We start from the raw sequence: 26,723 nt of genomic DNA on the forward strand, positions 1-26,723 counted from the left end.
ACCTGCAGCCTACAGGAACGAGTCACCCAATCACAGAGGAAAAATGAGCCGCTGTGCCTTCTCCGGATGTATGGGTAGGATGTCTTGTGATGAATAGCCAACCCTGTTTCCTAAACTCTGCTCCTGTGCAGCAGCTTCATCACTATGCAGCTCTATCTTCATACATCTAACCGGCTTGGCTGATTTATCGGCGGGTACGGCAGACCCTGCATCAAACGCTGCACGGCTTCTCCAGCACAAACGCTCACATGGACGGCGTGAGGGTTTGTGAGATGGATGACTGGAGCGCATTCGAATTGCAAAATATTCAGATTTACATGGATTAATTTGTTCAAAAATATTTTGATAGTATCCCGGGAAGGAAAACCTGAGTCCAGAGGCACATGTTTGCTTTAATTGGAGCACAGAAATGATGATTGATCAGTTCGGTCTCAGCGTCCACGCCGGAGGACTGACCTTTCTGTACCTGCTAAATATTCATGCTGTTTTGCTGTGGAGATCCCTTCAGGGTAAAGCCTCATCAATAAGACATATTCAGTCTGGTATTAATGGAGAGGATTAATTCGGGGGACGGAGTCTTAAACGATGGCTGTTCAGATGTGTATTACGACCATCTGGTTGAGATTCAGAATCCCAGAAAGCGCCGTTGTGTCGCCCACTCACGGAGCTCAGCGCGTCCTATCCTGTGACCGGCTATTTAAAATGCACAGTGCATGTGTGGATTTCTTCTAAGGATAACAGCAGCCCTAATGTACAATCTAAGAAGATTGTTCTGTAAGCCTTAAAAGATCATATCTGATAGAAAAGAGATGAAACCATTTCAGACAAAGCTCAACGTGAGCCCCAGAGCCGGTGCGAGAGGTGCAGACCAGAGGCCGGCTTCTTCTCTTATCTTTGTGGCCAAAGCTCTGAGGCAAAGCACCCCTCCTGGCATTTAAAACACATGTCTGCGATAACATCATTGGTTCTTTTCTCCCTCCCTCTGGCCTCCAGAGAGAATCTCTGAGCATCTCTAAATGTCACGTTAAGTGCTTCTCTTGTCCCGCGCTGACACAAAAAGGAGGTGCTCTCTGAATACAAAGGAGGCCCGTCCTGGACGGCTGCCACGGCTCGGAGGGAGCGACGGTTATCTCGTCTCCTCTTCGCCGCTCGCTCCCTCATTTGTTCAAACTGTCAGAAGTAACATTTAGTCTCTAATAGGGCTACCCAGAGAAAGGCTTCCACTCGTGCTCCTCACTAAATTTGAGTGCCTCTGCATTCATAAAGCACGAGTCACAGCTGCTGTGAAGGTTAAAGCTAAGAAGAGATTGTAATTCGATCCTCTTGGTAAGCAATCAGGAGAGCAACGGTGTAGTGATTATAGTTAAACACTAATATCATAACAAGGTGCTGTTTTAGCCGCCTGGAGCTGTGCCACAGCGAGCGTGAGACACAAATGAGGCACAAAAGTGCACCTATAATCAGCAATTAAAACATGTGACTGCAGCGCGGAGCGCAGCGACGAGGCTGCTTCTCTGGAGCTTCACTCCAAAATGTCATGCAGTGGTTTAACATTTTGGGCTTAGAGGTGAGAAGAGCGACACCAGTAAGTGGCTATAGCCAGGAGATGATTAGCTTAGCTTAGCAGAGACACTGGTAGCAAATGGAAACAGCTAGCCTGGCTTTGTCCAGAGGCACCTGCAAAGCAAACACATTTTATCTTGTTTATTGAAACGTAATTTTTCCACCTGCTGTCTTTATGTAAGCTAAGCTAGCTGCTGTAGCTTCATAGTTAGCCTATGAAATAAACCCCTTTTACACCTGGTATTAAAATGAGAGCTGTTTCCAGAGACAGCATCTGGATAATGACCAATCCGACCTTGGCTTTCGTGTTTCCACCTGCTGCTTTTAATGCTCACTGAGGTCGATCTGTGTAATTCCAGACTGCCTTAAAAAATTATGGATTTTTGTAAGATGAGCAACGATTTTTAATCATTTATCCCCTCTTGTGATCAGTGCATGTAATACATTAAGTTATAAATTTCTTTGTGTAGAAAGTGTCAGTTTGCCTCGGCGTGATGTTTTTCTCCTGCAGTTCTGTTGAATGGCTTTTGGCACAGAGTAGGTGTATAACCGCTAATTGGAGTCGACTCTCTTTCAGCTTTCTCACTTGCTCCCTGACGCCCCGTTTACACCTGGCAGTAAACTCCAGTGTGTATCCAGACATATTATCAGGATAAGAGACAAACACGTGTCAGTGCGTCGTGGTCGGATCGGCTCACGTTGTGTTGAGATCTTGCAGGATTTTGCAGCTTTTAAGGCTCCGTTGACGTCTTAACTTTTCCCAACAGTCGTTCTCGTGAAGCTCTTGGAGGAAATGTGCAGGGTTGGGTGATGCTGCAGGCACACGTCGGGTTTTCTCCTCCTACTTCCACCAAAGTCTGAGTTAAGTTTTCGACCCACGAGCACATTCATCATGCATTACCCCCTCCATCTTTTCCATCTCCATTACCTGCGTTTCCTCCAAAGGATCCGCTTCTGCTGCTGTGGCCAGTTTGCCCTATAGAGCGCCGGCCTCCTCGCTCAGTGGGAGGACAAGAAAGACTCAGTGCAAACCTCGTCATTTGTCTGCTATATATAATTCTTTAGTGCTGGTTCCTCTCATGACCTGAGAAACATTCACAGGGGACAATGAAAGGAAAAGGTGGGATGCTTCTCTCGTTCTCCCCTCCCCACCACGGCGCTCTTTCATCTCTCCTTCCCACAAGGCTGATTCACCGCTTGTGACCCCTGCAGCTGCCTCGTTGAAAATAGACAACAAAGTGTCTGAGATGAAAACCGGTGGGCAGTCGTAGGCTAGATTGCTGCTCAGCTTTAAGTTGGTCGGGCAGTGGCGAGCGCTCTCGCTGAGCTGACACTTCCATTTGTCTGGATTAGAGTCGTGTGAAAGGGAGCGGGCTGGCAGCGCCGCACACCCACATCTGTGAGCGTGAACAAACACAAGCCTGTCAGACCTTCTCTGCATGTGAAACACCTGAAGGCAATGAAAACATTCGTTAAACGGCGGCTTTTTGCTTTTTAATTGTGGCCTGAGTGTTGCCTTTAATTGAAGTCAAATCATTTCCTCCATCCTTTCATCTCACATTCGCCCTGTCAGGCAGTTCCTGCTATCTACCTTACAGGCGCCTGTTAGCATTAGCTTAGCCTCCTCTATGAAACCTCTATCTTGGTGTACCCACTTCTTACAGTACCTCCATGGCAATGATCAGCTCTGCCCATGATTGCACCACGAGGACGTGATTTTTTTTATTATTAATTTTGGTGTTTATGATGTGCTGCCATCCCAAAAAAGAAGCTCCCTTGCACCTCCTGGTGAAAGCTTCATATTTAGTGCAGGACAGCACTCAGATGCACCTCTTCACTGCGCTTTCTGTGGTCTGGTTCCATTTTAATGTGGAAAACTTTAATTCATTCAGTGATAAGAGGCACAATATTTGTCCTCTTCAGCAAATGCTTTTAATTGGATTATCAGACACATTTATTTGTTATCGTTTTGAACCTTCTCCTCGGCGGACGCTTCGCTGTGCGCCGTCCTCACAGGCTGCAGCTCCATTAACTGCCCCCAAAAGATAAAAGTGACTGCATTTGAATGCCTTGATTTATAAACTGTCGCATCAAAAGTCTCTTTCACCTCCTCATCCTCCGATTCCTGCAGATAGCTGAGAGCAGGGCTACAGTAAACCTAACTGTACGCGGCGTTTCACCATGCAGAGTGGTCTGGATCCATCTCGTCCTCTGCAGGGGGAGATAAGAACCTCCTTCATGAATAAAGATGCTTCGGCATCCTCTCCTCTCCGTGTTCAATATGTACTTGTTACAGCGGCCATTATTTATAGTCCCGCTAAGGCCCAGAGTGGTGAGAGTGGGTCTCGTGGGGGATTGGGAAGTGGAGCCACCGCTACCTATAGTGGGAAAGATATACCACCTCACCCCCGCTGAGAACTTGGAGCAGGAAATGAACTCATAAATCAAGCAGTAAATTGAGTGTAGGGCTGTGCTTACTCATCTCAAGAGGTCCGCTCCTCTTCCTCCACACATCCCTACTCCTTTTTACTGCATGACTAATGCGGCCGGCGCAACTTCTCTGCCCGCGCGTGTCTCTCGCTCTGCTAAACTCTTATCAAACAGTGTGGATTTTACTTTCAAGTAAACATCATAACTCCGGCCTGCAGACGAGAAGACTACAGGGGGGACCACTGCCAGTCTGGCTGGGATTTGGAGTCCGAGACCAGCACATCGGCATCTTGTCCTACAGCTGAACTTCACCGCCTCATTGTGATGCCGCTGGTGAGAGCTGCCTGTCTTTACCAGGACACAGCCTGCGAGGAGAGTCTCCCCTGCCCGCCTCGGGCTACGCTGACAGTCACAGGGCCTGTCCGGAGGAATTAAAATCTCTATTTATCAGGACTCGACTGAAGCCGCCTGGGGACTGGTCAGGGAAATGGCACGCAGCCGGCCTCCTCCAGCAGTGGGACTCTGATGGGGAGTTCAGCGGGATGGGATGTGCCCATGCAGGTTGTTTCTTGACAGCATGTGTGATGTTAAAAAACAGTCCCGTCCCAGCTTCACGCTATGTTCCACTTCGTTGACGTGCCGTGGCAGCATCTGCATCGCCCTGAATGTGAATCATTCTTTAAGCTTACGAGACCATTTTTTTTTAAAGGCCCATCCTTGAATACAAACGTGCGTGTGCAGGCGTGTGTGGATCCACCCTGCTGAGCGCCGCTGCCCATTAAAGCAGGGACTGTGTCGCCTCCTGCAGCTGCTCTCCATCACAGCAGCGGTGGGCAGCATCTCGCCTGACAGAGAGAGAGGAACCGACATCGCTCACCCAGCAGAAAGCCGGCGCGCCTGCAGGGCTGAGATCAGATCTCTACTGACCTCCGATGGTGAGATGATGTACATGGTAAGGGGATGGAAACACGGCCGCACGGCTCGGATGTTGAAAGGTCAGTTCACCAAAACCACAAAAAACAGCGGTGACCAAAGGTGTCTTTGTTTAATTGGGCTGACCTTTAACCTCTCGCTCTGCCAAAGCTCTGAACAGGACCAGGTAAATGCTGCAAAGTAGTATACTTAAATACAATTAAATACATATTGTACTTTTTACTCCACTACATTAATGAAGAAAAGTAACCCCTATGCATGACAACTGCTTCTGCTCTGACACAATACTTCTGTACTTTTACTTTACTTTACTTTTTACTTTCATGGACATTTTCTTTAAATGTAGGATTTCTTAGTAAAGGGTCTGAATACTTTTCCACCATTGCCAGTTTCCCAGCAGCAGCAGGTTAATGGGGCCCCTCATGTGAAAAGAGGTTGAGTCAATAGTCATTTACACCAGCAGGGGGAGCCCTGACACAAGGACAGTAACCACCTATGTTACGTCGGAAACTTTTCGACATCTTCACTTGCATCCCTGCAGCTTTGTTGATGCTTCTTTCAGTACTTTATCTTCTTGGTTGTTTTCTACGTTTAAACCATTTTTAGACGGTTTCCGTCAGCTGAAGAGGGGGCCGCCTTCAACCTCGACTCCCTCATCTGTCTCCGGTCTCCCCTCCTCAAAGCACAGCGCTCTGCTTCTCCCTTCCCCCCTCTCACGGAGAGCTGCGTCAAATCGCCACAATGTCACCGGAAATGAGGAACTTTGCCCTCAAAGTAAAGGTTTGACAGGACTCTGCCCTGGAAAAGCCCCACGCATCAATGCCATGGATTTAAATTATTCTTTCTGTAGATGTTCTTCCTGTTTGACTGATAAACTTACCCTCAGAGCAGCTTTATATTGGTTTTTATGGACTTTGTCTAACAGCTGATTAAAAGAAGAGATAGATAGATATGTTGTGCACAAAAAACAACATATTGTATGATGGCAGAGTATGAATAATAAATCAAGAAGGTATTAGGGGAGAAATGAAAACTCATGGTACATAGATATTCCAAATCAAACTTATGACATTAGTAGTTTTCTCATGAGAATATTAGCAACAGTACTTTTTATGGCGGTGGGATGTTATGGCATTTACTATTTTTATAATCTGTGCTAATGTACATACACATAGTTGTTTTTCTATTCTTTATCCTGTAAACTTTTTTCATTTTGACCTTTGACCCGCTGTTTGCTCTTTGTAATACTTGCTGACTGTTTTGGCTGAGTAATAAAGTCTTATCTTATAGATCAAAATAACACGTTATATCCAAAATGTAAGATTATATGAAAGGGTTTTTTTTGTCATTAAACAATTATTTTTAAGAGCCCTTGTATTAGCAGAATGTATGTCCAGATTTAACCACCTTTTTTAGATATTTGCATCTGAAATTTCCTCTCAAATGTTCGTCATGTTTTTAATTTGAAGGCAATCACCGGAAGTTCCGATTCAACTGTCGTTATCTTTGTGGCGCTTTTTTTTTTTTTTTTTTTCCTGAGCTGGGATTTAGGAATGTGGAGACCAGCGGCTGCGTCACCCTCAAATCTCCTGGGGTCCCGTCGTCAGAAAACTCCTCTAAAGCTCATGAATTAGTAACACAAAGCGTCCGGTAAGTCGTTTTAACGTCGTTCTGAGACATATAACTCAACATTTAAAAGCCACAGATGTTGAGGATGTGTAAAACTTTTACGTTGTTTAAAGTTTTTCCCGGCACGCTGACTGAAACTCGTCCGTTAGCTCGGTTAGCCACGCAGGAGGTTTGAATTCGAGCCGTTACGAGCTAGCTGCGGAGAAAAGCTCCACGGTGTGAACTCCTCGTCCAACTGTTGCTCAGACAAGCTCCAGCATGTGTGTCTCTGTTTAGGTTGAGGTCAAGCAAGGGGGTAAAAAGCCTGCCCCGACATGAAATGAGTGTTTGGGAAACGTGATGCAGAGAGATTAGCACGGAGGCTGCTAGCAACGCGCTGGTTTACAGGTGAGCGGTGACGCCTGTGTTTGGGTTTTTCACACGCTGGTTTCCATCCACAGAAAGCCTAACTGTGTCTGTCCCGCAGGACACAGCCGGTCCTCCTCACTGTCGGGAAACATCTGCTGATAGCCTGCACTGTTTTGGTAACATTGGTCTCTGGGGACGCTGGTCTCTGTCTCCATGGTAACGCGGCGGACGCCCAGCCTCGTTGTCGAGTTGAGCTGTCTGCAGAGGGGGCGGAACCGGAGAGGAGCGGCGGCTGCTCCTGCTCTTTCTCCTCGGGAAGGCAGAGCCGGTCGAAGATGGTAAGGAGCGCGCGGCTGCGTCAGGACGGCGGCAGCGTGAGAGGTAGCGGAGGAATCTGAGCTGCAGCTCCGCAGAGCAGATGCTGCCTGCTGCCTCTCTGCTCTCACTCCCTCTCTCCGTGGTTGTGTGCTGCTCTCATGAATTGTTCAGGTTTGCTGTTTTAAACGAGGATTTAAAACCTCTCTCTGCTCTTTGTTCCAGCCATTTCACGAGGGAGTCTACTACCCGTACTCCAGCGACACCCAGGGGACCCACTCATCAGCCGGGATCCCGTCCCTGCTCAACTCCCCGCTCAGCCAGCACTCTGCACCCGCACCAGGCATGACTCCATCCAGCGGCGCGTCTGCTGTGCTTCCTTTTAAGTTCCGCCCGCGCAGAGAGAGCGTGGACTGGCGGCGGATCAACGCCGTGGACATTGAGCTGGTGGTGAGCCAGCTGGACGTGGATGCTCTTCAGGAGCACATCAGCACGGTGACCTTCTGCAGCTTGGACGGGGAGCGGTGTCAGCGGTGCCAGAGCCCCGTGGACCCGGCTCTGGTCAAGCTCCTGCAGCTGGCCCAGCTCACCGTGGAGTGGCTCCTCCACTGTCAGGAATTTCTCACCGCCAATCTGCGTGCGGCGGAAGAGCGGCTGGCGGCCGCCGGCAGGGAGCGCGAGCAGCTGCTGGCCCAGCAGAAGAAGCAGGAGGAGAAGGTGAAGGGGCTGACCGCCGAGCTCAAGCAGAGGAAGAAGGTTATCCGCACTCAGCAGTCCCTGCTCACGCCTCGCATCATCAGCGGGCAGAAGGTACCACTGACACGCTAAACGCTCGCCCTCTGGGGGGTATCGCTTACCATTTGTATTTCGCATATGTATGGCAAGCAGACAGCTACCCCCACCCCCTTCACTCCTCCTCCTCCTCCTCCTCAGGGCCCCCACTCTGTCATTGTTCCCAAGATCTATTCACAGCTCCGGCTTTGTGCATTTCACACGGAGGGGAAAAGGGAAGTAGTTGAAGGCTTGAATCAGACTGAATCCTGGCTCTGTGTGCCGCTCGAGGCTGCCCACCTCTGCTGTTTTGGTTTGGTTTTAATGAGCAAGAGACGGATTTAAAGCTGCAGACAGATGGCGTCATTCGGTGGCTATTAGCTTTTTTTGTAATCCATTTACAAAAGGGTGAAGAGCAGTATCGAGATGACTGACTTCCACCTCCCCCACCCTCATGTACACGTACAAATGTACAGGTCCTCGCAGAGCATTTTGTCCTTGTTACTATCTTTGAGGACATTTGTGTGTGGATCCGCCTGCCTGTGGATCTCTTTCAGGATATTTATAGCTCAAATCAGAAATCTGCCTCTTCAGGTGCGGGGCTGCAGCTGACCTGGCCGAGCAGCTGCCAAGGCAACAGATCTAGTGTGTCACCACAGCGTGTGGTTGCTAGGTGTGCGCTAGAAGCTCGGCTAACGGCAGCGGCTCAATAATTGATAGAGAGGCCATGTGTTTGTGTCCCTGGAGGACCTTTGGCATTTGTTGCCGGCTGTAGCTAACGTCCACATTTCACTCCAGGTTTCCACAGTTATTCCAAACCTTCACGTGACTGCATCACACCTGTCTGTGTCATGTGTGAGGCGATAGCAGCAGCAGGTTGAACACCAAGCGGAGTCACACGCACAGCTAGTTAAATGTAGCGCGTGGTGAGTTTACGCTGAGTAAAGGCGGCGTCTGCTGTAGTTCAGTGTTAGAGAGCTGGAGTGTGGTGACGCCTGCCGCAGGGAGCAAATCAGCATCATTCAGGCCGTCTGTCTGCTGGGAAACACATGCCTGTTTGGAGTCTCTCTGACGCCTCTGTCACTCACCGAACACAAAACATTTGATGTTTCTGTCTCCTCAGATGTGAAGACTTGCTGCTTGTCTTTGTCCTACATACGGTGAATTGTGTTGGATATACTACAAAAGCAATTAGAAGATCTCTCGTTGAGCTTGAAGACCACATCATGGAAAATTTGATGGACGTTTTTCACTTTTTTCTGATGTTTTCTGGACTAAATGATTGAGAAAATCTGCAGATTAAGCAGTTATGGAAATAGTTGTTAATGCAGCCACGATACCTCAACATACTGCAGCTAAAGAAAACTCAAATAGACAAATATATTAACGTTTGTCTCCCGTTTCCTTCTTTCAGTGTCCGCAGTGCGATAAATCCTTCCTCAACTCCTCCTTTCTCCAAAATCACATGCAGCGCCGCCACCCCGACGAGTACCAGATCCGTAAGTCATAAAAGCTTTGGGAGCAGTTTCAATAAGAGAAGGATGAGCTGAGGTTAAAAGAGTCTCGTTCTGATTCCTTCCAGAGCTGCTTTCGGACAATGAGAAGAAATCTCAGATCGAGGGCCTCAAGTTGGAGATCAGCCGTCTGAAGGAGCAGATCGTTCAGCAGCAACAGGACCTGCGAGCCAAAACGGCTCAGGTAGGAAGACCAGACCTTAGACCTGAAGCATGTAGTCAGCTGATTGATTGGCTGATTAGCCACTCAGGCACCCTGCTCCTCTGTGGTTTTACAGTGACCGAGGTCTTTTCATTTCTGCTGTGATTACAGGAAAAAGAGCAGCAGTCCGTCCACAAAGACCTGCTGAGAGAAATGGACCGTTTCAAGGCTGAGGAGATGGCACGCATGGACAGGAAGATAGAGGACAGCAGGGACGGCATGCGCAGGGAGATGGAGTTCCTCTACACCCGAAATATTCAGGCTCTCAATGTACGAGCTTTCACTCACGTTACTTTAATTTGGTCTCCAGGATGTCTTTTACTCACGCCTTTTCTTACTATTTCACAGGAAGCAAATCAGAATCAGACAGCCAGGCACGAGAAGTCAGCCAGCCCTGTCCACTCGCAGCCCGAGAGGGACCTGGACAACTACAGAGAGATGCACATACAAGCCATCCAAAAGCTGGAGCACCAAATGAAGAAGCAGGTCAGTGTGGAGCCAAGACGCTGTTGGTTAAAACAGACGTGAATCAAGTTTTGCTGAGTACCAAAATCTTTTCCTCCAGGATAAAAAGTGGGAATCCAGGCTGCAGGACTTAAAGGCCCAACACGAGTCTGAAAAGAATCAGGTATCTTCTTAGTATTTGTCGCAACTGTAGTGCCATTAAAGCAGCTTTTGTTAGAAATCAGCCAGCTGGAAAATGCAAACGTCTTCCTGCCGTCTTCCAGCTGCTGGATGAGCTGAGCAGAATGCAGTCGTCTGTGTCCGACCACCAGGAGCGCAGCCAGCGGCTGCAGCAGGAGATGGGGAGGAGGCTGCAGGAGAAGGAGCAAACCATCAAGGCTCAGCGGGAGCAGGTTAGCGCTGGTTCACTCCCACGCAGCCATCACATCACTGCCCAGTGTGATTATGTCCAGAGAGGAAGTGAGGCGGGGGTCAGCCCTTGTTCAGGATATCCTGTATGAGCTGCACGGGCTCAGATTGTGATTATTGAGACACGGTGATACTGTACACTCGAGGCTCACGGCTGAGAAGTCTGCTGCTCCACAGGCGCCTCACACAAGGTCGATCTCCACATTTCAAATTTATTGTTTTCAGTTGTCATTTTTCCGCTTACAGATAAGGAATATTTCCTCAAACCCACCCACCAAAGTCGTGGAAGTGCCAGGTATTTCCTTTCAGCTACGTTTTCATCCTCCGTGTTTCTCTGAAGGACATTGCGTGTGTGATCCTGATGCCTTCGTCACGTTGTGTTTTTCAGTCATCGTCAGCGCTCCGGCTCCGGACCCGAAACCAAAGAGAGTCGTACTGGGTAAGTTGGCAGAAGCCGGCGGCCATGAGAAAATCTAAATCTGAAAACAGAGAGGCTGAGCATGTGCTTTGGTGCATGAGGGATTTCAAAATGGTGTTTCAGAGAGTGAACTCCCCCCCACTCCAGTTTTAACACATTTTATCTGACTTCCAATGAACTTTGACCTCATGTGCCGTCCAAGTAGATGAGCCAGTCTGTGCTCTTAAGCTGGATCCTATACAGGAGCTGTCAGAAGAGGAGAAAGGTAAAACAGCCCGTAGACTGCACGCTGTCTGCATGGGTGCATCCGTCTGCTGTGGGCAGTGTGTCCCGGCTGAGATCATGTCAGACATGAGAGGCATGCTCTTAGTCCAGCTCATGGTGTGTGATGATCTGTGACGCATGCCGTGTTAGCTTTGCGCGTCATTGCATCCATCCATCATATTGTCGCCTTGTTTGTGGCAAATACACCTGTAGACGTTCTCCTCTTCTGCCTGCCCCGCTGCAGCCGCATCCATGTGCCCGGCTGAGCCTTTGGCATGGAGCTTGCTGTGAAAACTGAACGCATGCTCATTTTTGTCTCCTCTCTGGTCCGTAAGCGGTTGATTAAGCAAGATGTTGTGTTCCAGACTCGAGCAGTTTCTCTGAGAGGAGGCCGGTGGAGAAGAAGCCTGAGCCTGCAGCAGAGAAGAAGCAGAGGGCGACCCTCAGCACTCTGAAGAGGAACAGCAACATCAAGAAAGACATGCGGCCGGATATCGAGCAGGCTGTCATTATGAAGCTGGAGAGCCTGGGAGTCAAGCCCGTGAGAGAAAACGCCCCCTAGTGCTCTTTTACTTGACTTTTACTGTAAGCGGTGCTCATAATTCCCTGCGCATCTTTTCAGGATCAGAGTGGTCTGAAGAGCAAAGAGCTCTCTTCCATGCTGGCCAAGGTGCATTCAAAGCGGGAGAGCTTCGCAAAGGGGATGCCGGAGTACTGGCGCCAGCGGGAGGAGATAGCCAGCAGTGTGGAGCAGAAGCTGGGCAGCCAGAGGAGGGGCAGCGACCCTGCTCCTGACTCACAGGCCAGATCCAGACAATCGGTTCAAGGTGAGTCACCGAAGAGACTCTCAGCACATGAGATCATCTTTCTGAGAGTAACCACGCTGCACGGCTTTGTTCTCAGCCGGCTCGTTGTCAGCCTCAGCTGCATTAGCAGCTTGTCTTTGGTTTTGACTGCGTGTCCATCCGACACCATCAGTCTAATCTGTGAGAGCTTGTTTGTTGCCACTTAAGCTGATTTAAGATGTGACTCGCTGTCGGTGAGTTGATGTTTACCTGCTTCCTTCAGTGTTGCAGATCCGGCCTCGATCCAGCAGCCTGCCCTCCAGAGCGACCCAGGTCACGTCTGGACCTGCAGTCAAACAGCCCAAGACCCCCCAGCCGGCGCCGAGGACCAAGACCACAGTCCAACCCAAGACGTCTACGCCCAGCACCAAGACCGCTCTGAGGAGCTTCACACCCAGGTAAAGAAAGCAAACTGTGTATGAAGTGAAGTGCTTTATTTGGCAGTGACCTGAAGTGTGAATCTGCGGTCAGGGTGGGATGTTCAGAGAGATGCATGCTCAGTGTTGTGCTGTGCAGTGAAACGTGATGATTGATGAGTGAGAAACTCTCTCTGATTCTTGAGGACCCCTCCGTTCAGTTCAGATGAGGAATCTGAAGAAGAGGACACAGACATGGAGGAAGAACAGCCCCCAAAACACCAGAGGGGCAAATCACCACAGTCCAGACAGAACCAGGCGACCCCAGTCCAAATCAGAGCGAGCAAAGCCGGTCCAGTCCAGGCTAGGCAGGCTCCAGCCAAGCACTTATACTCCTCCAGCCCCCAGCAGGCCAGGCTGTCAGCGGGCGGCGCCATTAAGACGTCGGTCACAAAGATGGAGAGCGATGAGGAGGAGGACGAGTGGTCTGAGGTCAGCGAGCTGCAGGAGATCGACCCAAGACAACTCCAGAGTCGCAAAGACCAGAACGGCAACGTGGACAAGAGAAGCTTTGGCAAAGGTAAGCGAGCCACTATAAAGTCTTACATTTTGTTTTCAGCTCGTTCGTGGTCAGCTGTCCTTCCCTCAATGCATGTGAGGTGTTTGAGTTACATCCTGAAACCACATGAAGGAAACCACATTAATGTGTTTTTATGAACTGCTGGTTTCTTTTAGAGAACAGAATCAATGACCTGGCCAGAAAAATGGAGAAGCAGTTTGCAGGGAGGGTGGTGAAGAAACCAGCAGGGGGCGTCAGCGTCTTTCCAGAGAGGAAGGATGAGGTCCAGGAACTCACGGTGAGACTCACTCTGTGATGGGACTCAGTGTGTCAGTACAGTATCATGAGCTGGTAAAAATCAGTGTGTGTGTGCTGACAGTACACAGACCTAGAGGAGAGCAGCGATTGGATGGTGTCCTCCTTAGAGGACAGACAGGAAATGTCTAAACCAGCTCAGGGCTCTGGACCAATGAGGAAGAGCCTGGACTCCCCCAGCACCAGCGTCTGGGGAACCTCCACAGGAAAGGGTCCCAAATCAGGTCAGTTATTTTGGGATGTTTTGGAGAAAAGCCGCACCGATCGATCCGCTGTGTTTTCGCCTCGTCCTGTCTAACGTAGCCGTCTGCGCTCGGCAGGTCTGACCGAAGCTGGAACAGGAAGCACCCTGAAGAGCAGCCTGTGCTCCCTCAGTGACATCAGCGACTCCGAGGACATTAGCAATAAACACAGCAAACGCTACAGCTGATCAGGTGACGTAGCTCCACGCCGAGCACAGACACAACGACCTCAGTCCGCGTCAGATAGCCATATTTTATACCTGTCCTCTGTGGAAGCGATGATGCAGAGATCAATAGTCAGAATTGTTTTCTAATCAATAAACATGTTAGAGATGAATTAGATTACAGCAGTGTCACCTTTCGCCTCGTGCCAATTCTCTGCTTGCCTTAGACCTCTTCAGTGTTTCACCACGTTCTGTCTGTGTGTTCAGTGAAGTCCAGATGCGACACTGCGTGTAGCATGTGTGAGAGTTTGTACGTCACGTTTTATAATGTGTCACATGGAGCAGTGAGTGTGTGATTTTTGTATAGAAAATATTTATACAAGCAATAAAAGATTCCTCTGTGGAAAACCAAACACAACAAGGAAAGAACTGATTTATTACAAGTCTGTCACGTTATCGTTTTCACCACATGTCCCAGCTTTGACTTGATGCTAACGCTCTGAATAAATCGACTGAGGATGGATTGGCTCTGAACCTTTTAACAGATTTGTAAACAAATACCAAGTTGTACCACGTGCCATAACGCTGTCAGTCTCTTACATTGAACCTTTCAGCCTGTGTGAACAGAATAAAGCGTGCAGGGCGACAGAGGGTCAGCAGGCGGTGAACGCTGCCTGATGGAAGACAGAAAGCAGCCATGAATACAAAATGTTTGCAGGAAACAACACAGACGAAGATGAGATGTGGAGCACAGAGCTCTCAACAAGGTGCAGCAAAGCACCTCTTCCTCAGAGCAAAGGTATTTCACTTTCCTGCCGAGAAATGATGAGGAGATGGATGTCAGTGCTAAATATGAAGCTGGAGCCAGGAGCAGGTTAGCTTAGCTTAGCATAGCATAAAGACTGGACAGAGCTGGGCTTCGTCTAAAGTTACCTGCACCTCTTTTATTTTTTTGTTTAGTCTCTACAAAAATCATTCAGTCACATGACCCTGGCCCTGTAGGTGGTAGTGGTCCGCCAAGAGTCTCCCACAAAGAAATGATGATCAGCTTCGGAGCTGCTGGTCGTCTGGTTTAGTTCGCCTCTGGCAGCTGCTGCTTCCAGTCTGTATGCTAAGCTAAGCTAACCACATGCTGCCCTGTCCTCATATTGCACACAGAGACATTACAGATGTTTTGAACGTCTCCTCTCCAGAGTCTTTAAAGTCACTTCCTCAGCTCAGAGTGGCCTCTGGCTCAGACGAAGCTGTCCCTGCTGAAGGCGGGACCGGTCCTTGTGGTCGCTCTGGTTGCGCGGCTCTTCCTGCCCTCATAGAACAGCGGCGGCACCAGAGTCACCCTGGACGACGAGGCCGGCAGCATGTAGGTCCGTCTGGTGCGGGCGGTGGCGTAAGTGGCCGGCCTCCGAGGCCCTTTTGGAGAGCTGCTGACATAGTTGGACATCGATGAAGTTTTTGACAGGTGCTCTGACATGTTCCAAAATACAGGTCCTAATTATTGATAACGAAGCCTGTTGAGGTGAAATAAAGAGGTGTTTTATTGACCTTGATGGCAGGCCTTCTTTTCCAGAGAAGTAAGTCAGCACCGTCCCTCCAGAGAGGAGAAGGATGGAGCCTCCCCAGCCAACGAACACGGCAGCTCCAAGCTCAAATCTGAACAGCAGGTGTGGAGGTATAGCAAGAGCAGTTTCATATCTGTACTCTTACAGGGACCTTGTCATAGTACTAATACTGCTTTCAAAGTACTCACTTCTGTTCCCTGAAATGAGGATCCAAGAATTCTGTTATGACTTTGTTGGCCCACCACGAGTAGGTGATCATACCACAGAATCCTGACAGGAAACACACCTTTAAACATCGCCAGAGCAAAACATTCACACAAGGTCATTTCTCTCACAAGGTTCATACCTGAGACCAGGTAGGTTATCCCGCCTGCAAAGGTCACCCTGGCGTTGGCGACCTCTGATCCGCCTATCTTAGTGCATTTCATCCCTATGAGCGTGAGGACGCCTCCGAAGAAGCCGGTGATGACGGCGCAGACGGCGAGCGCTCTGCAGGCGTGCAGGAACGCTGGAAGGAAACAGGTGAAAAGCTCAAAGGCTGCTTTTACATACACGGACACAATGAGTGATAAAGCACACAAGGGATTGGAAATTATTAGAGGGTGGGGGTCAGAAAGGGGGGAGGAAGAGTGTCTCACCCGGCAGGGCCAGCATGGACGGGTAGTCCTTGCAGTCGGACACCCCCGTGGTGTCGGAGATGCAGTCCCTCCACAGGTTGGAGTAGTAGTTGGAGGTGGTCAGCACGATGCTGCCCACCTCGGAGAAGGTCCAGTACTCCGTGGGAAGAGTGGAACACACCAGGATCCAGCCGCACAGGCAGGACACGAAGCAGCCGATCTCCATGTACATCACCACCGTCCTGTACTTCATGGTGCGTCTCAGGTCTGTTCAACACGCAGAGCGAGTTTGAACTCCTCTTCCTCTCCCTGAGTGAAGGTGGACTGAGCTCTGCCTCTAGTGTTGGGCTTCTATCCCATCTTATCTTTTAGATGGTTCTGCCCAGTAAGCATCCTTCATGTTCCCAGCGCTCAGACGCTGTACTGAGCCCTTATGCTTTGTTTTGCTTCCTCATCGCTGCGAAGTCAACCAGCTATGTTCTTTTCAAATACTCTTTACTGACCACACAGAAACTCAAAACTGAGCTTGTACATTCTGTGAAGGCGATAAAATACAGAAACAAGCATAAAACATTGTGAATCCACCAAATAAGAAAATGTTTCATGCTTTATTCATGTGTTGTTTGGGCCTTTGGAGGAAAAAATACTGTGTTTTGGGGATGTTAAAGATGAAACTGACAAACAAGCACAGAAAAATAATGATGGGATGGAAACTTGTCTTTTCATTGTTTATTTTGGGTCATACTGTACATTTGGAAAACAGCCGTCGTGCACTTAGTTATATTTTGAGGACGCTGAGCTCATGTTCTCAGAGTGGTTTCTGGGAATTTAGGGCGGATACTGTTTACAGTCAACATCTTCAAATGTGACAGTTATGAATGACGGTCCTGGAGAAAACATTTAAAATCTACAGAAAATATAACTTCATATAAATGATTTTATGCAGCTTTGGACCTCAGAATCTCAGCCCGCATCCCGCAGGGTCGAGTCACACAGTCACAACAGAGGCCATCTTGTAGGGAAAGATGTTTCTGGAGTCTTGTGACGCGTTTGACTTCCCACAGGTGTGTTTGTGTCCTCTTAGGACTTCTCTCTCGTCTCCCTGTTCACAGATGAAGAGGACCGTGGGACGCCTGCTGCAGGGACAGTGCACATCAGTGAGTATTTTCCCCACTTAACAGGAAGCTCCAAACATTTCTCACTGAAACGGTGCTTAACAAACCTCTCTGGGTGGTTAACTCTGCATGCGGTGGCACAGTGAGCTGCACAGCCCAGCAGAATGAGGAAACTCCCCACCAGGCCGAGGTACAGGGGCGGTCCCATCTCATAGCTGAGGAGACAACAGTGAAACTGGCTACTGGTTTGCATATACTCACATTTCTAAGAGTTATTCAGAGGCCACGCATTACCTCAGTTTTGACGGATCTGCTTTGCTGTGTAAAAAAGCTGCAGCCACTCTGTTTATGTACAAACAGTACGCAGCCACGTCTGATACGCCTGCATGAGGGAAGCCGATGACACATGGGGAAAAAAAAGACAAAAACAAGAGGAAGCAGTGGGTAGACGCTCTGAGGCCAATCCGTGAATCTAAACTCGTACTCACAGCCGAGCAGATGGAAAGCAGAGGCTGTCATTAACGTGCAGTCTTTGCTCCTCTGGTCTCCGCCGATGCGCGTGCACTCGAGTCCAAAAAATGTGAGCACCGAGCCAATGAGGCCGAGGCACAGGCCGACCATCAGGAGCCCCCTCACCGCCTGGATGTATGCTGATGGCAGGCAAACACACGCCTGGGTCAGAATAAAAGAACCTGTTTTCCATCCTCTGAACACACACGATGAGGGATTATTCCTCACGTTTGACTGTCCACAGCACCCCCAGGTCCACGCAGTTCACCAGAGCCGTGGAGTCCTCATAGCAGTCTTTCCACAGGTCAGACCAGTACCAAGCTGTCACCACCACAGAGGATCCCCCTTCACCCCCCAGCTGGGCCCCCCTCAAGGGACAAAATACATACAATGAATATAACTGGGTTTGTATCATCAACTGACAATGATGAAGAGTAGTACTACTGTACGGGTACATTGTGAGTATTTCAAACACATATTCTTAAAGGGGCAGTGCAGCAGTTTGGTATTGAAATTACCCCATTGTGAGTCACTCTCTCCATGTCTGTTTGTGTTGCCTTCATGCAAATCAGCACAACGCATCGTCCCCATTTGTGCCAAGCTAAGCTAAACTAAGCTAAGCTAAGCAGCTCCTGGCTGTGGTGTCATATTCGCAGGACGAAGATGAGAGCTGCATTGTTATTTTAACCGTTTTCAGCCCAAGAAATCTGAGCATGACTTAGTTTTTTGATGTGAAAAAGTGGTGAATTGTGCTATCGTCGCAAAAAATTAAGCTTTTGTTTAATGGCAGTTGTATTTAATTTCACCACACAATTTATTGATGAAACACTGTCAACACAGACAAAAAAAATCTAAAAATGGATATGAATTGTTCATGCAGTTATGATGCAAAAAAATGCAACTAGCAATTAATCATTAAATTCATACAGTAGAACATATTTATATGTGTTTGTGTTCCATCCTTCACTTTTAAGTTCATTATTATTTATATATATATAAGATGTCAACTTCTCTTCAACATGTCCAGAAGTTATTGCAAAATAAAAGTGTAACATCTGCAAATGAATTAACAGTCATTGCACATGTGGCGCTCTGATCGTGCACGCGTTGATATTTCATCAGTTTTGGTCCTTTTTTCAGTGAAACGTGTGTTTATCTCTGATTGCTTACCTCCAGTGGTCCATGGCAAGGGTGCAGCCCACAAAGCCCCAGCCCAGGATGCAGAGCAGCAGGCCCAGGATCTGAGCCAGCCTCGTCCTCATCCCCTCAGTCTGGTAAATAGACGATCCTTCACTAATAATCCACACTGTGCTTGTAAAGTTAGCAGTCTCTAGCTGATAGGAAAAGCAGAGCCAATAATGCCAGATGTGAAGGCCTTTAATGCCTTGTGAAGGAAGCAGATCACCAGTGATAAAAAATAAAAGCCACGAGGGTTTTTCTGTGGTGCTGCAGTCCTCTTAAAGCAGCTGCTCAGCCATTTGTGTCAAGGTTTGAATAACAGCAAAGCAGAGACTGTTTACTGTCAACCAGAGCTGGTCGGCCTGGAGGTTTATTTGAAGTCTGAGAGGCTCCACAGAGGCTCGTGTTCTCTAGTGAGAGCGCTAGTTTTTACATTTTATAGACGATAAACGTGAAGAACAGTTCAACTCAGTGACAAGGATTTTTTAAAACAAGTTTTTATTAATACAAAACACACACCGCTGAATCTGCTCTCAGGCTCGTTAGTTAAATTAAAGGACATCACATCATCTGTCCACATTCATTGCATTTGTCCCTCACAGAATGTCTCACATGTATTCAGATATAGGAGTTTTTGATGAACGGTTTTGTCTCGCTCCTCGAACTGCCTGACAACAACGACGCCGTCCGGCTGCTGCCGCCGCTCCTCGACTCCGACGCGCTGGACCTCGACAGGCTCGACACGCTGGACCTCGAAGAGAGGCCGGACTGTGACCCCGATCCTGACCTGGACCCCGCAGAGCCCGCAGACCCGGTGGTTCGCCCAGTCTTCGATGACCACCCTGACTTGGCTGTGCGTCCAGATTTGGACGTGCGCTCTGATCTGGAGGAAATGCCTGAGACGTCTGAGCGGCCAGACTTGGAGGACAGCTCAGAAACGGAGGACACTTTGGTCTTGGAGGTGATCTCGGACACTGTGGACAGAGCTGTGGTGGACTTGTTCTGCTCGGGATCTGCTAGTTGCTGGATGGTGATTACTCTGAAAGGAAGAACACATATAGTCAAGCCCCTCTTACTTAAAAAGCCATCAGAAATCACAGAAGTCACATATAGCCAGGGATGTAGAGACACTAAGAGTCCAACTTGTCCAAATATGAATGCGAAGGTGGAACATGGTATCTTGAATGAGAGTTTGCTGCAGAGTTGGTTTGCACAGGTGCAGATATATGCTCTCTGAGCTCCTTCTAGTGTTGAAATCAGTCCACAGCACGCAGTTTTTCCTTGCTTGTGTCGTCAGGAAAGCTTTTAAAACACCAGATCTCTGGGTGTTTACACCAACAGCTCCAGGGTTATATTACATGTTGAGAGGGAGCGTACCCACAAACATCTGCACGCTGCTGTGCGCTAACACAGCCTCATATATTCTGGATAATGAGTCCACTGGAGCACACTCACGCTGGTATTTATTGAGGAAGTGGGGAGAGGAGTTATTTATTCACTTCCACTGACATGTTACAACAGCAACGTGTGTGTGCACTCACGTCTCTCCTCCACAGAGCGGCGTGCACACCGACCACAGGTAGAAGAAACCCCCGGCCGTGTGAAAGGCTGAGCCCACCCAGCCGAGGAACAGCGGGGTGCCGAGGTCGTACCTGTTAGTTAAAGTTAAAGGTTAAAGGTTTGAGTTTGATTAGTTCATTGGCGTCTTTTCTCAGGTTAAATCTCGACTTTTATGACTTACTTCAGCCCATCGAAGTTAGGATTGAAGTATTCTACTGAGACGTACTGTGCATAAACAGCGTACCCACATGTGGACAGCAAACCTGAGGACAAAACATGTTGAGGGACGAGAAGCAGCAAATCGCAGCAGGAATGGAGACTGTCTTGTCTAAAATAAACAATACTTGATTAAAGATTTTAGTACATAAATCCTACTGTTGAACACACATCTGCTGACATTACCGCTGATGATGTGGAACCATCCGCCGGCGTAGATCTTCTTGTACTTGGAGCGATCTTTCCCTCCGATGAAGGTGCACTCCATACCCATCAGACTGAGCACAAACCCCAGCATGCCCAGGGAAAGGGCCGCCATCAGCAGGCCTCGCACTATCTGGATGGAGCCTGGAGTCACACAGCAGGACACAAACTGCCACGAATGAGTCTGGATGTCGCTGCAGTGAGACACTGTCTGTCTCTCTGTCAGTCAGGTGTTACTTACCCTCCACAGACCAGAGCACAGGGTAGTCGTAACAGTTGGTGACAGCAGTTGAGTCTGTGAAACAGGACCTCCACAGGCTGGACCAGTACCAGGCCACCTTGATGATGGAGGAGCCCCCCATGCCCCCGATTGAGGTGATCTTCCAGCCCTCCATTGCCATGGTGCAGGCCACGAAGATCCAGCCCAAAACTGTCATCAGGAAACCCCAGATCTGGACCACACGGATCTTCATCTCAAAGGCGTGAGTCGACCTCTAGCTTCTATTTTTAACCCTCTGACGTTCATCCACAGCACAGTTTTGATGCTTTTCTTCTTTTATTTCAACAGGCAGCAGCAAAAGACGTGTCCATCCTGAGCCGAGCGTCTCCGCAGCGCTGGAAGTGGACTCCTGCTCGGCTGCTCTCCTCAGAGAAAAGACAAGTGCATCTCAGGTACAAATCAGGGGGCGTGCTCGTGTTTTCCAGGTGTTATCGCACATGTGGGTGAGAGACAACATTCACTCAGGTTCCCATGAGCCAGCGCTGAATCTGGACTGAGAGTGCACGCCTCAGCATGTATCTCCAGTTACCACTTCACGCCCTCGTCAGACTGTTCTGGACTTTCTGTCACGTGCAGAAGCTACAAATAGCATCAGTCTGTGGATTTTAATACTTATTTCTGCGTAAAAATCGGTGGCGTGGCCCTTTAAATCGATAAATGGATCGCTTAAAATTAAATGAGAGATCACAAATATCTCAGTTCACATGTACGCAGAGTTTAGCGTAAATACAATTTGTTATTTCACATTAACACATTGAGATTTGTGTATTTTCCTGCATTAATGACCGCTCGACGTCCCATCAGATCTGTAAAATCACTGCTGCTCTGCATCATTCTGGACTCTGCCCCAGGCTTTAAGCTGCTGGTTATTAGTAATTTCACCAGGACCCCACCGTGCTGCGGGTCTCATAATTACAGCGTAACGTCTTTGTGCTGTTATAATTAGAGTTAAATCTGAGGTAATGAGAGCTGGGGGAGGGGTGAATGTTTGGCGGGGATGAAAAAGCTCCTCTTTGTTTCTAAGTCCTCTCGGCTTATGAAGAACTTATTGGTGGCAGTAGGGCGATATTGGAAATGGTGGACCGCCAGGAAGCCTTCATTTGTTTGGCGAGGGTGGATTTAATTAGCTTTAATTAGCATGACACGACTAAAAAAAGAGAACGGAAGGGATGCTTGTGGGACCTGAGCTGAGCAGGTTTTAAAGATGCTGCAGCAACGGCCAAAAAAATGTAAGCTCTTAACAGTCAAAACTCCAGTTCTAGCTGTGACACATTGTGTTTTCCTCACATCTGTAGACCGTGAAATGTGCATGAATGCTGCTCTCTGGTGGAGTGACTGCAGTGCTGGGTGGAGGAGCATGGCTGCGTCCACAGCTGCTCTTCAGGAGGAGCACGCCGTCACGGTGAAGGTACGCTGCACAGTTCATATGGTTTTATCTCACAGGTGGGATGTTTAAGAGCCCCGGACATACCAGACATCAAACGGTGCTTTAAGGTTTTTTATTGCAGTATTTTCTTTGACATATTAACCAAAGTGGATATAAACGTCATGAGAAGTTTTCTCTCCAGAGAAAATCACCCAAAAAGTGTGAGCTAGAAGAGTGCGATGCCTTAAAGTTGCAGTTTCATCATCCCGAAATGTAAAGCAGACATTAAACAAAACAATACCGCCATTATCTCAGAGAGCATCGCGCAGGGCCCGGGACACCTGACACTTGTTTACGGATGCAAGGCGCTGGAAAGCACAGGGCCGCCGCTCTCTGCCAGCTGGTTCAAGTATCAGACCGCCGAGCCAAGAGGTTTTGCGTAACATAGCCTGGGGTTCCCATTGATAATAATTCCAAGGTGGAGATGGATGGCTGATAGGAGGGAAAACCTCTAGTCGGGCCTCCAGCTCCGCACAGTCATCTCAGGGGTCCGATGTAGCCTAGTGACCCTTGGAGGTCAGATATCCGTCTGTGCCGAGGAAACGAGAAGGGCCCACATATGATCCGTCTTTCTGCCTGAGAAATATTAACTGAGCCAGCTGTCAGCTGAAGGTGTCCTCTGTCTCCTGAGAGCAGCACGAGGAGACTTTTACATAGCAAAACGAAATCTTTTGGACTTTTAGTGACTTATCAAGATAATATTTAACCTCATTTACAGAATGTTGCTTCCAAAGCGTCACACTCGTTTTGTGTGTTTGGATGTTGTTACTCCACGATAACAGAACTGCTTTCAATGATGCTGCCTTTTGTGTGTGGCCGGCTTGTTGAAGGTGACCGCAGAGTTTGAACAGTGTTTTGTGCCAAATCAAATTTCCTGCCCTAAAAGAAAAACCAGCTTATCTTTTACATACGGGCCAGTGACAGAAATGTCCCAAAAAGCTGCCATATTTAAAGTCTGACCACTTCAAATCAACAAAATATGTACGCTATTACACTTTCCAGCCACAGAGTTCATCAAAGTGAAAGCTGCACTTGTTTTTACTGCTGAAATGTTTTCTGGCTCCACAAACTTTGATGATAAATCCCACAACCAAGTCACTGAACACCAACATTTGATTCGTTTCACACGTAGGCATTTCTGCCAAACTGTCTGGACGGCTCTCTCTGCAGGCTGCTGACTGCTTTGCTGTGCTTGTTGCGTGTTGCTCCACTGTAGGAGTATTCAGCTCTGCAAAAGCCAGAAAATAAAAGCACCCTCAAATCAAACAGTGAGCAAACACATCATTTCAAAGTAGGGTTGCAGTGTCAAAATGCCTCTTAGCTTTCTTGCTGTGTCCGTAATATAACACGAATAATCTGTCTGTAAGGCACAACTGAATGCTAACATCACCATGCTAACATGTCCACAGTCACAGTGCTAACCTGCTGAGGTTCAGCAGGTGTAAAGTTTAACCTAATTTAGGTTAGCGTGTTAGCATGCTGATTGTGTAGGGATGTAATTTTAAGAAAGGTTGCCTTGACAAAGTTGTCAGCCGTGAAATCTCTGGAAAAATCTATTTTCTCCCTCATTTCTGTAAGAGTCTGCAGTCATGCTAGTGGCTCTGTAAGGCCATACGACTAAATGCTAATTAGCATACACTGCCAGTGTGGCTAAAAACAGATGTTGATTTCATATGACTTTAGTTGGACAAAGAATCCTGATGAATATTTCTTTATATCTTCCCTGCTCTCCATTCCTCTTAGTTTTCTTGCTTTATCCACGATGTCACTGCACGCTAAGTCGGAGTGACCGTTCACACAGAAGATGGACGTCGCTGAAAGAGAAGGCTGCCATTCTTTGCCTGATGCAGCGCTTCCCTATAGGTGCCCTGAGTCAAGGTGACTTTCATTTGGAAAAGGTACTTATTACTCGACTGCAACAAAGGAAACATTCAGCTGTCCACGGCTGCATAACTAATCAAAATCACAACGATGCAATTTGCCTCGTAGGTTTAGCATTTATGAGACAAGATGCTGAGAGAGATTACTGGATGTTTTCGACCATAACTTCTCTCCATCACAGTTAAATTAATCATTTAAATTGCCCGATGGAGTTAGCGTCTCAGCGTGGTTAGAGTCCGTCCTCAGATTTCCTCTGAGCCCTTGTTGCGGTGACGGATGTGGGATCACGTTGTTAGCATCCAGCATGTCAGGAAAATCAAGCCACTACCTGATGCTGAAGCCTTCAGACAGGGAGAGACAGAAGACGAGTCCTCCGAGGACACACAGGACAGATCCAGCCCAGCCGATGAAGAGAGCTGCTCCCAACTCGAACCTGAAGGGTGGAAGTGAAGAACTGAAAATTACCACCGGAGCTCCTTTCATCTGAACGTGCTTTTGATCTGCTTGAATACTAACTTCTGAGCAACAAACAGGGGGTCAAAGAAGTCGGTTGTGATCCTGTGAGCGTATATGGAGCAGGCAGTGATGGAGCAGAGGCCTGCAGACACAAACAAGAGGAATTGTAATTTAAATTCAAAGCAGAAGGAGCTGATTTTCTCATTAATTTGAGCACTAATTCCTCCCAAAGTCAGATAGCAGTGTGACATAGAGAAAGGTGAGCGGCAGGAGATTTACCGCTGAGAATGAAGTGGAAGCCCGAGAGGACGGTCAGGCGAGCCTTGGTGGTCTCCGAGCCTCCTATTTTCGTGCACTTCATTCCTACCAAGGCGAGGATGGCACCGAAGAAACCCAAACACACAGAGGTGATCATCAGACCCCGACACACCTGGATATAGGCTTCATGACAGAGACAGAGAAGATTGGAGAGTGATTGGTTCCCAATTGTTTCCAGAGTTTGAGTGTTAAACACAAGCACAACTTCAGCTGAACGCTAATGTGGCTTTGTTTCTACTGGATGTGTAAATAGGCTGTTAGATAGACCACAGCAGCTGAAAGGATGGTGATATATCGATGGTGTGTTCAAGGCTCAGTTAGTAAAAATCTGTTATTTAAAGTTATTTCACTTATTTTAGGGGATCTTAGAGGCCGGGGGAGGTGAAAGGGTCTCATGTTTCACAAGAAAAAAGCGGGACATTTTAGGAACTAAAGCCGTGAGGGAAGAGGACGAGGGTTTAATGGAGTTTAAATCTGCGCTGTAGAGCCCAGCACTATATTTCAACTGACGGCAGATAAGAAGTGCTATCTCTGAAACTGCACCAATGTCTCAAGTTGCTTCAAGACATTAGAATTAGAGCATCTACAATCAGCTTTTCCTTTTTCTTACCAGCAAGTAATAGGAAGTGACAAGTGACCTCTGTATGACTGCATGACTTTCTCAGATTGCTTCATTCGGATCCATTAGGAGGTCGTATCGGTGCAGCTCGGCTCATTCCCTGAAATATGCCTCTGGTGGCCTTTAACTTTAAATGTTTGTGCCCCGAAGCCAAAGTCAGAAAAGGAAATATCAAGTTCCAGGTGCATCTGTTTACAATGGTGGTCATTCATCCAAAAACAACTGGTGTTTTTGGGCGTCAGTGTTTCAGTCTGATGTCGCAGTTCCTCAGAAAAATGCAGGACTGATATATTTCTGTTTGCTCTCTGACTCTCTGAGAAACTCAGCATCACACACTGCCACAGCAATAGTCCTCTCACAACTCACCATCCAGAGCCAGCATCGAAGGAAAGTCCTTGCAGTTGGATACACCAGTGGAATCAGTCACACATGTTTTCCATAAGTTGGACCAGAAGGTGGCCGTCGTGATGACCGTCCCGTCCACGGAGGACACCTTCCAGTAGTCTGTAGGCAAGGTGGACGACACCAGGATCCACCCTGAGATGGTCAGGAGAAAGGCAACAATCTCTGTTGCCATGTTGCCCATTTTCTGCGGTGTGGAGGTTCGGACTGGGACAGGACGGAGGTCTTTCCCTCTGAGGTGGGAGGGTCGGTCCAGGACAGGTGCGTCAGCAGGATTTTACGTCTCAGCCGAGCATCCACGCCCGAGAACCAATACCTTTAAGGACATATCAGTCACTGAAGCACAATCAGTTGTTGTGTAATGTGTTTGTGTGCGGTGGTGACAGGGGTGCGCACACCGGTCATCACTCCACACGGCGTGCACAGGGTCTGCAAGCGGATCTGCAGGAGGAGGAAGCCTTTAATTGAAAGGATCTGAAAAGTCTTTGACGGGGAAGGAACACAAGACGAGGAACAGAGATTGGAGACGTTTCCACGTTGGACTGAATGAATGAATGAATGAATTATCCGGTTGTCTTCTTTTTCCATTTCAGTTCATTTGTTCATGTTTTGAATCTCTGCACCTCGTCACAATGCGGCG

General features: G+C 48.2%; 5 protein-coding genes across 7 annotated transcripts; 1 reads left to right on the plus strand and 4 right to left on the minus strand.

The window, feature by feature from the left end:
• Positions 1 to 4,161: 4,161 nt before the first annotated feature.
• dzip1 (DAZ interacting zinc finger protein 1) lies at positions 4,162 to 14,157 on the plus strand. 3 transcript variants are annotated; one of them, XM_070957908.1, is made up of 20 exons: positions 4,162 to 6,576; positions 6,832 to 6,942; positions 7,022 to 7,241; positions 7,444 to 8,028; positions 9,404 to 9,488; positions 9,572 to 9,687; positions 9,817 to 9,975; positions 10,054 to 10,191; positions 10,271 to 10,333; positions 10,434 to 10,562; positions 10,825 to 10,873; positions 10,967 to 11,017; positions 11,202 to 11,261; positions 11,626 to 11,801; positions 11,883 to 12,087; positions 12,329 to 12,503; positions 12,668 to 13,041; positions 13,197 to 13,318; positions 13,400 to 13,559; positions 13,656 to 14,157. In XM_070957908.1, exons 3-20 carry the CDS (start codon positions 7,239 to 7,241, stop codon positions 13,763 to 13,765), a joined length of 2,760 nt encoding a protein of 919 aa, XP_070814009.1. In that variant the 5' UTR covers positions 4,162 to 6,576; positions 6,832 to 6,942; positions 7,022 to 7,238; the 3' UTR covers positions 13,766 to 14,157. The 3 variants fall into 3 exon arrangements, with proteins under 3 accessions (XP_070814009.1, XP_070814010.1, XP_070814008.1); XM_070957907.1 differs by having other exon boundaries at positions 5,834 to 6,576; positions 11,199 to 11,261; XM_070957909.1 differs by lacking the exon at positions 11,202 to 11,261.
• A 655-nt stretch (positions 14,158 to 14,812) lies between these two features.
• LOC139327771 (claudin-10-like) lies at positions 14,813 to 16,224 on the minus strand. The gene is made up of 5 exons (XM_070957730.1): positions 15,939 to 16,224; positions 15,647 to 15,808; positions 15,489 to 15,570; positions 15,284 to 15,391; positions 14,813 to 15,162 (listed from the first exon to the last, which is right to left on the minus strand). Exons 1-5 carry the CDS (start codon positions 16,168 to 16,170, stop codon positions 14,976 to 14,978), a joined length of 771 nt encoding a protein of 256 aa, XP_070813831.1. The 5' UTR covers positions 16,171 to 16,224; the 3' UTR covers positions 14,813 to 14,975.
• Positions 16,225 to 16,889: 665 nt separating this feature from the next.
• Positions 16,890 to 18,921, minus strand: LOC139327772 (claudin-10-like). The gene is made up of 6 exons (XM_070957732.1): positions 18,713 to 18,921; positions 17,771 to 17,910; positions 17,521 to 17,682; positions 17,327 to 17,414; positions 17,140 to 17,247; positions 16,890 to 17,053 (listed from the first exon to the last, which is right to left on the minus strand). Exons 1-6 carry the CDS (start codon positions 18,802 to 18,804, stop codon positions 16,906 to 16,908), a joined length of 738 nt encoding a protein of 245 aa, XP_070813833.1. The 5' UTR covers positions 18,805 to 18,921; the 3' UTR covers positions 16,890 to 16,905.
• Positions 18,922 to 19,248: 327 nt separating this feature from the next.
• cldn10e (claudin 10e) lies at positions 19,249 to 21,377 on the minus strand. Its single transcript, XM_070957878.1, has 5 exons — positions 20,943 to 21,377; positions 20,684 to 20,845; positions 20,463 to 20,544; positions 20,263 to 20,373; positions 19,249 to 19,760 (listed from the first exon to the last, which is right to left on the minus strand). The coding sequence occupies exons 1-5, from the start codon at positions 21,172 to 21,174 to the stop codon at positions 19,340 to 19,342; spliced, it is 1,008 nt and encodes a 335-aa protein (XP_070813979.1). The 5' UTR covers positions 21,175 to 21,377; the 3' UTR covers positions 19,249 to 19,339.
• A 2,152-nt stretch (positions 21,378 to 23,529) lies between these two features.
• On the minus strand, positions 23,530 to 26,267 carry cldn10a (claudin 10a). Its single transcript, XM_070994244.1, has 4 exons — positions 26,048 to 26,267; positions 25,024 to 25,185; positions 24,805 to 24,886; positions 23,530 to 23,635 (listed from the first exon to the last, which is right to left on the minus strand). The coding sequence occupies exons 1-4, from the start codon at positions 26,265 to 26,267 to the stop codon at positions 23,530 to 23,532; spliced, it is 570 nt and encodes a 189-aa protein (XP_070850345.1).
• Positions 26,268 to 26,723: the final 456 nt, after the last annotated feature.

The sequence above is a fragment of the Chaetodon trifascialis genome, chromosome 24 (genome assembly GCF_039877785.1).
Source record: "Chaetodon trifascialis isolate fChaTrf1 chromosome 24, fChaTrf1.hap1, whole genome shotgun sequence".
NCBI classification, from domain to species: Eukaryota; Metazoa; Chordata; class Actinopteri; order Chaetodontiformes; family Chaetodontidae; genus Chaetodon; species Chaetodon trifascialis.

What these genes read in the sequence shown, in the direction of transcription:
- dzip1 (XM_070957907.1), top strand. An exon ending in ACCAAAGAGAGTCGTACTGG is followed by an intron (nt 11,018 to 11,198) that starts GTAAGTTGGCAG and finishes GTGCCGTCCAAG; the next exon opens with TAGATGAGCCAGTCTGTGCT. An exon ending in CAAGAGAAGCTTTGGCAAAG is followed by an intron (nt 13,042 to 13,196) that starts GTAAGCGAGCCA and finishes GGTTTCTTTTAG; the next exon opens with AGAACAGAATCAATGACCTG.
- LOC139327771 (XM_070957730.1), bottom strand. Translation starts at nt 16,170, where the DNA reads ATGAAGTACAGGACGGTGGTGATGTACATGGAGATCGGCTGCTTCGTG. An exon ending in GTCCATGCTGGCCCTGCCGG is followed by an intron (nt 15,809 to 15,938) that starts GTGAGACACTCT and finishes GTTTCCTTCCAG; the next exon opens with CGTTCCTGCACGCCTGCAGA. An exon ending in GATAACCTACCTGGTCTCAG is followed by an intron (nt 15,571 to 15,646) that starts GTATGAACCTTG and finishes GTTTCCTGTCAG; the next exon opens with GATTCTGTGGTATGATCACC.
- LOC139327772 (XM_070957732.1), bottom strand. Translation starts at nt 18,804, where the DNA reads ATGAGGACGAGGCTGGCTCAGATCCTGGGCCTGCTGCTCTGCATCCTG. An exon ending in GCAGATCCGTCAAAACTGAG is followed by an intron (nt 17,248 to 17,326) that starts GTAATGCGTGGC and finishes TTGTCTCCTCAG; the next exon opens with CTATGAGATGGGACCGCCCC. An exon ending in AGAGTTAACCACCCAGAGAG is followed by an intron (nt 17,054 to 17,139) that starts GTTTGTTAAGCA and finishes CTGTCCCTGCAG; the next exon opens with CAGGCGTCCCACGGTCCTCT.
- cldn10e (XM_070957878.1), bottom strand. Translation starts at nt 21,174, where the DNA reads ATGAAGATCCGTGTGGTCCAGATCTGGGGTTTCCTGATGACAGTTTTG. An exon ending in TGTGCTCTGGTCTGTGGAGG is followed by an intron (nt 20,846 to 20,942) that starts GTAAGTAACACC and finishes GTGTGACTCCAG; the next exon opens with GCTCCATCCAGATAGTGCGA. An exon ending in CCGCTCTGTGGAGGAGAGAC is followed by an intron (nt 19,761 to 20,262) that starts GTGAGTGCACAC and finishes TCTTCCTTTCAG; the next exon opens with AGTAATCACCATCCAGCAAC.
- cldn10a (XM_070994244.1), bottom strand. Translation starts at nt 26,267, where the DNA reads ATGGGCAACATGGCAACAGAGATTGTTGCCTTTCTCCTGACCATCTCA. An exon ending in TTCGATGCTGGCTCTGGATG is followed by an intron (nt 25,186 to 26,047) that starts GTGAGTTGTGAG and finishes TCTGTCATGAAG; the next exon opens with CCTATATCCAGGTGTGTCGG. An exon ending in CTTCCACTTCATTCTCAGCG is followed by an intron (nt 24,887 to 25,023) that starts GTAAATCTCCTG and finishes TTGTGTCTGCAG; the next exon opens with GCCTCTGCTCCATCACTGCC.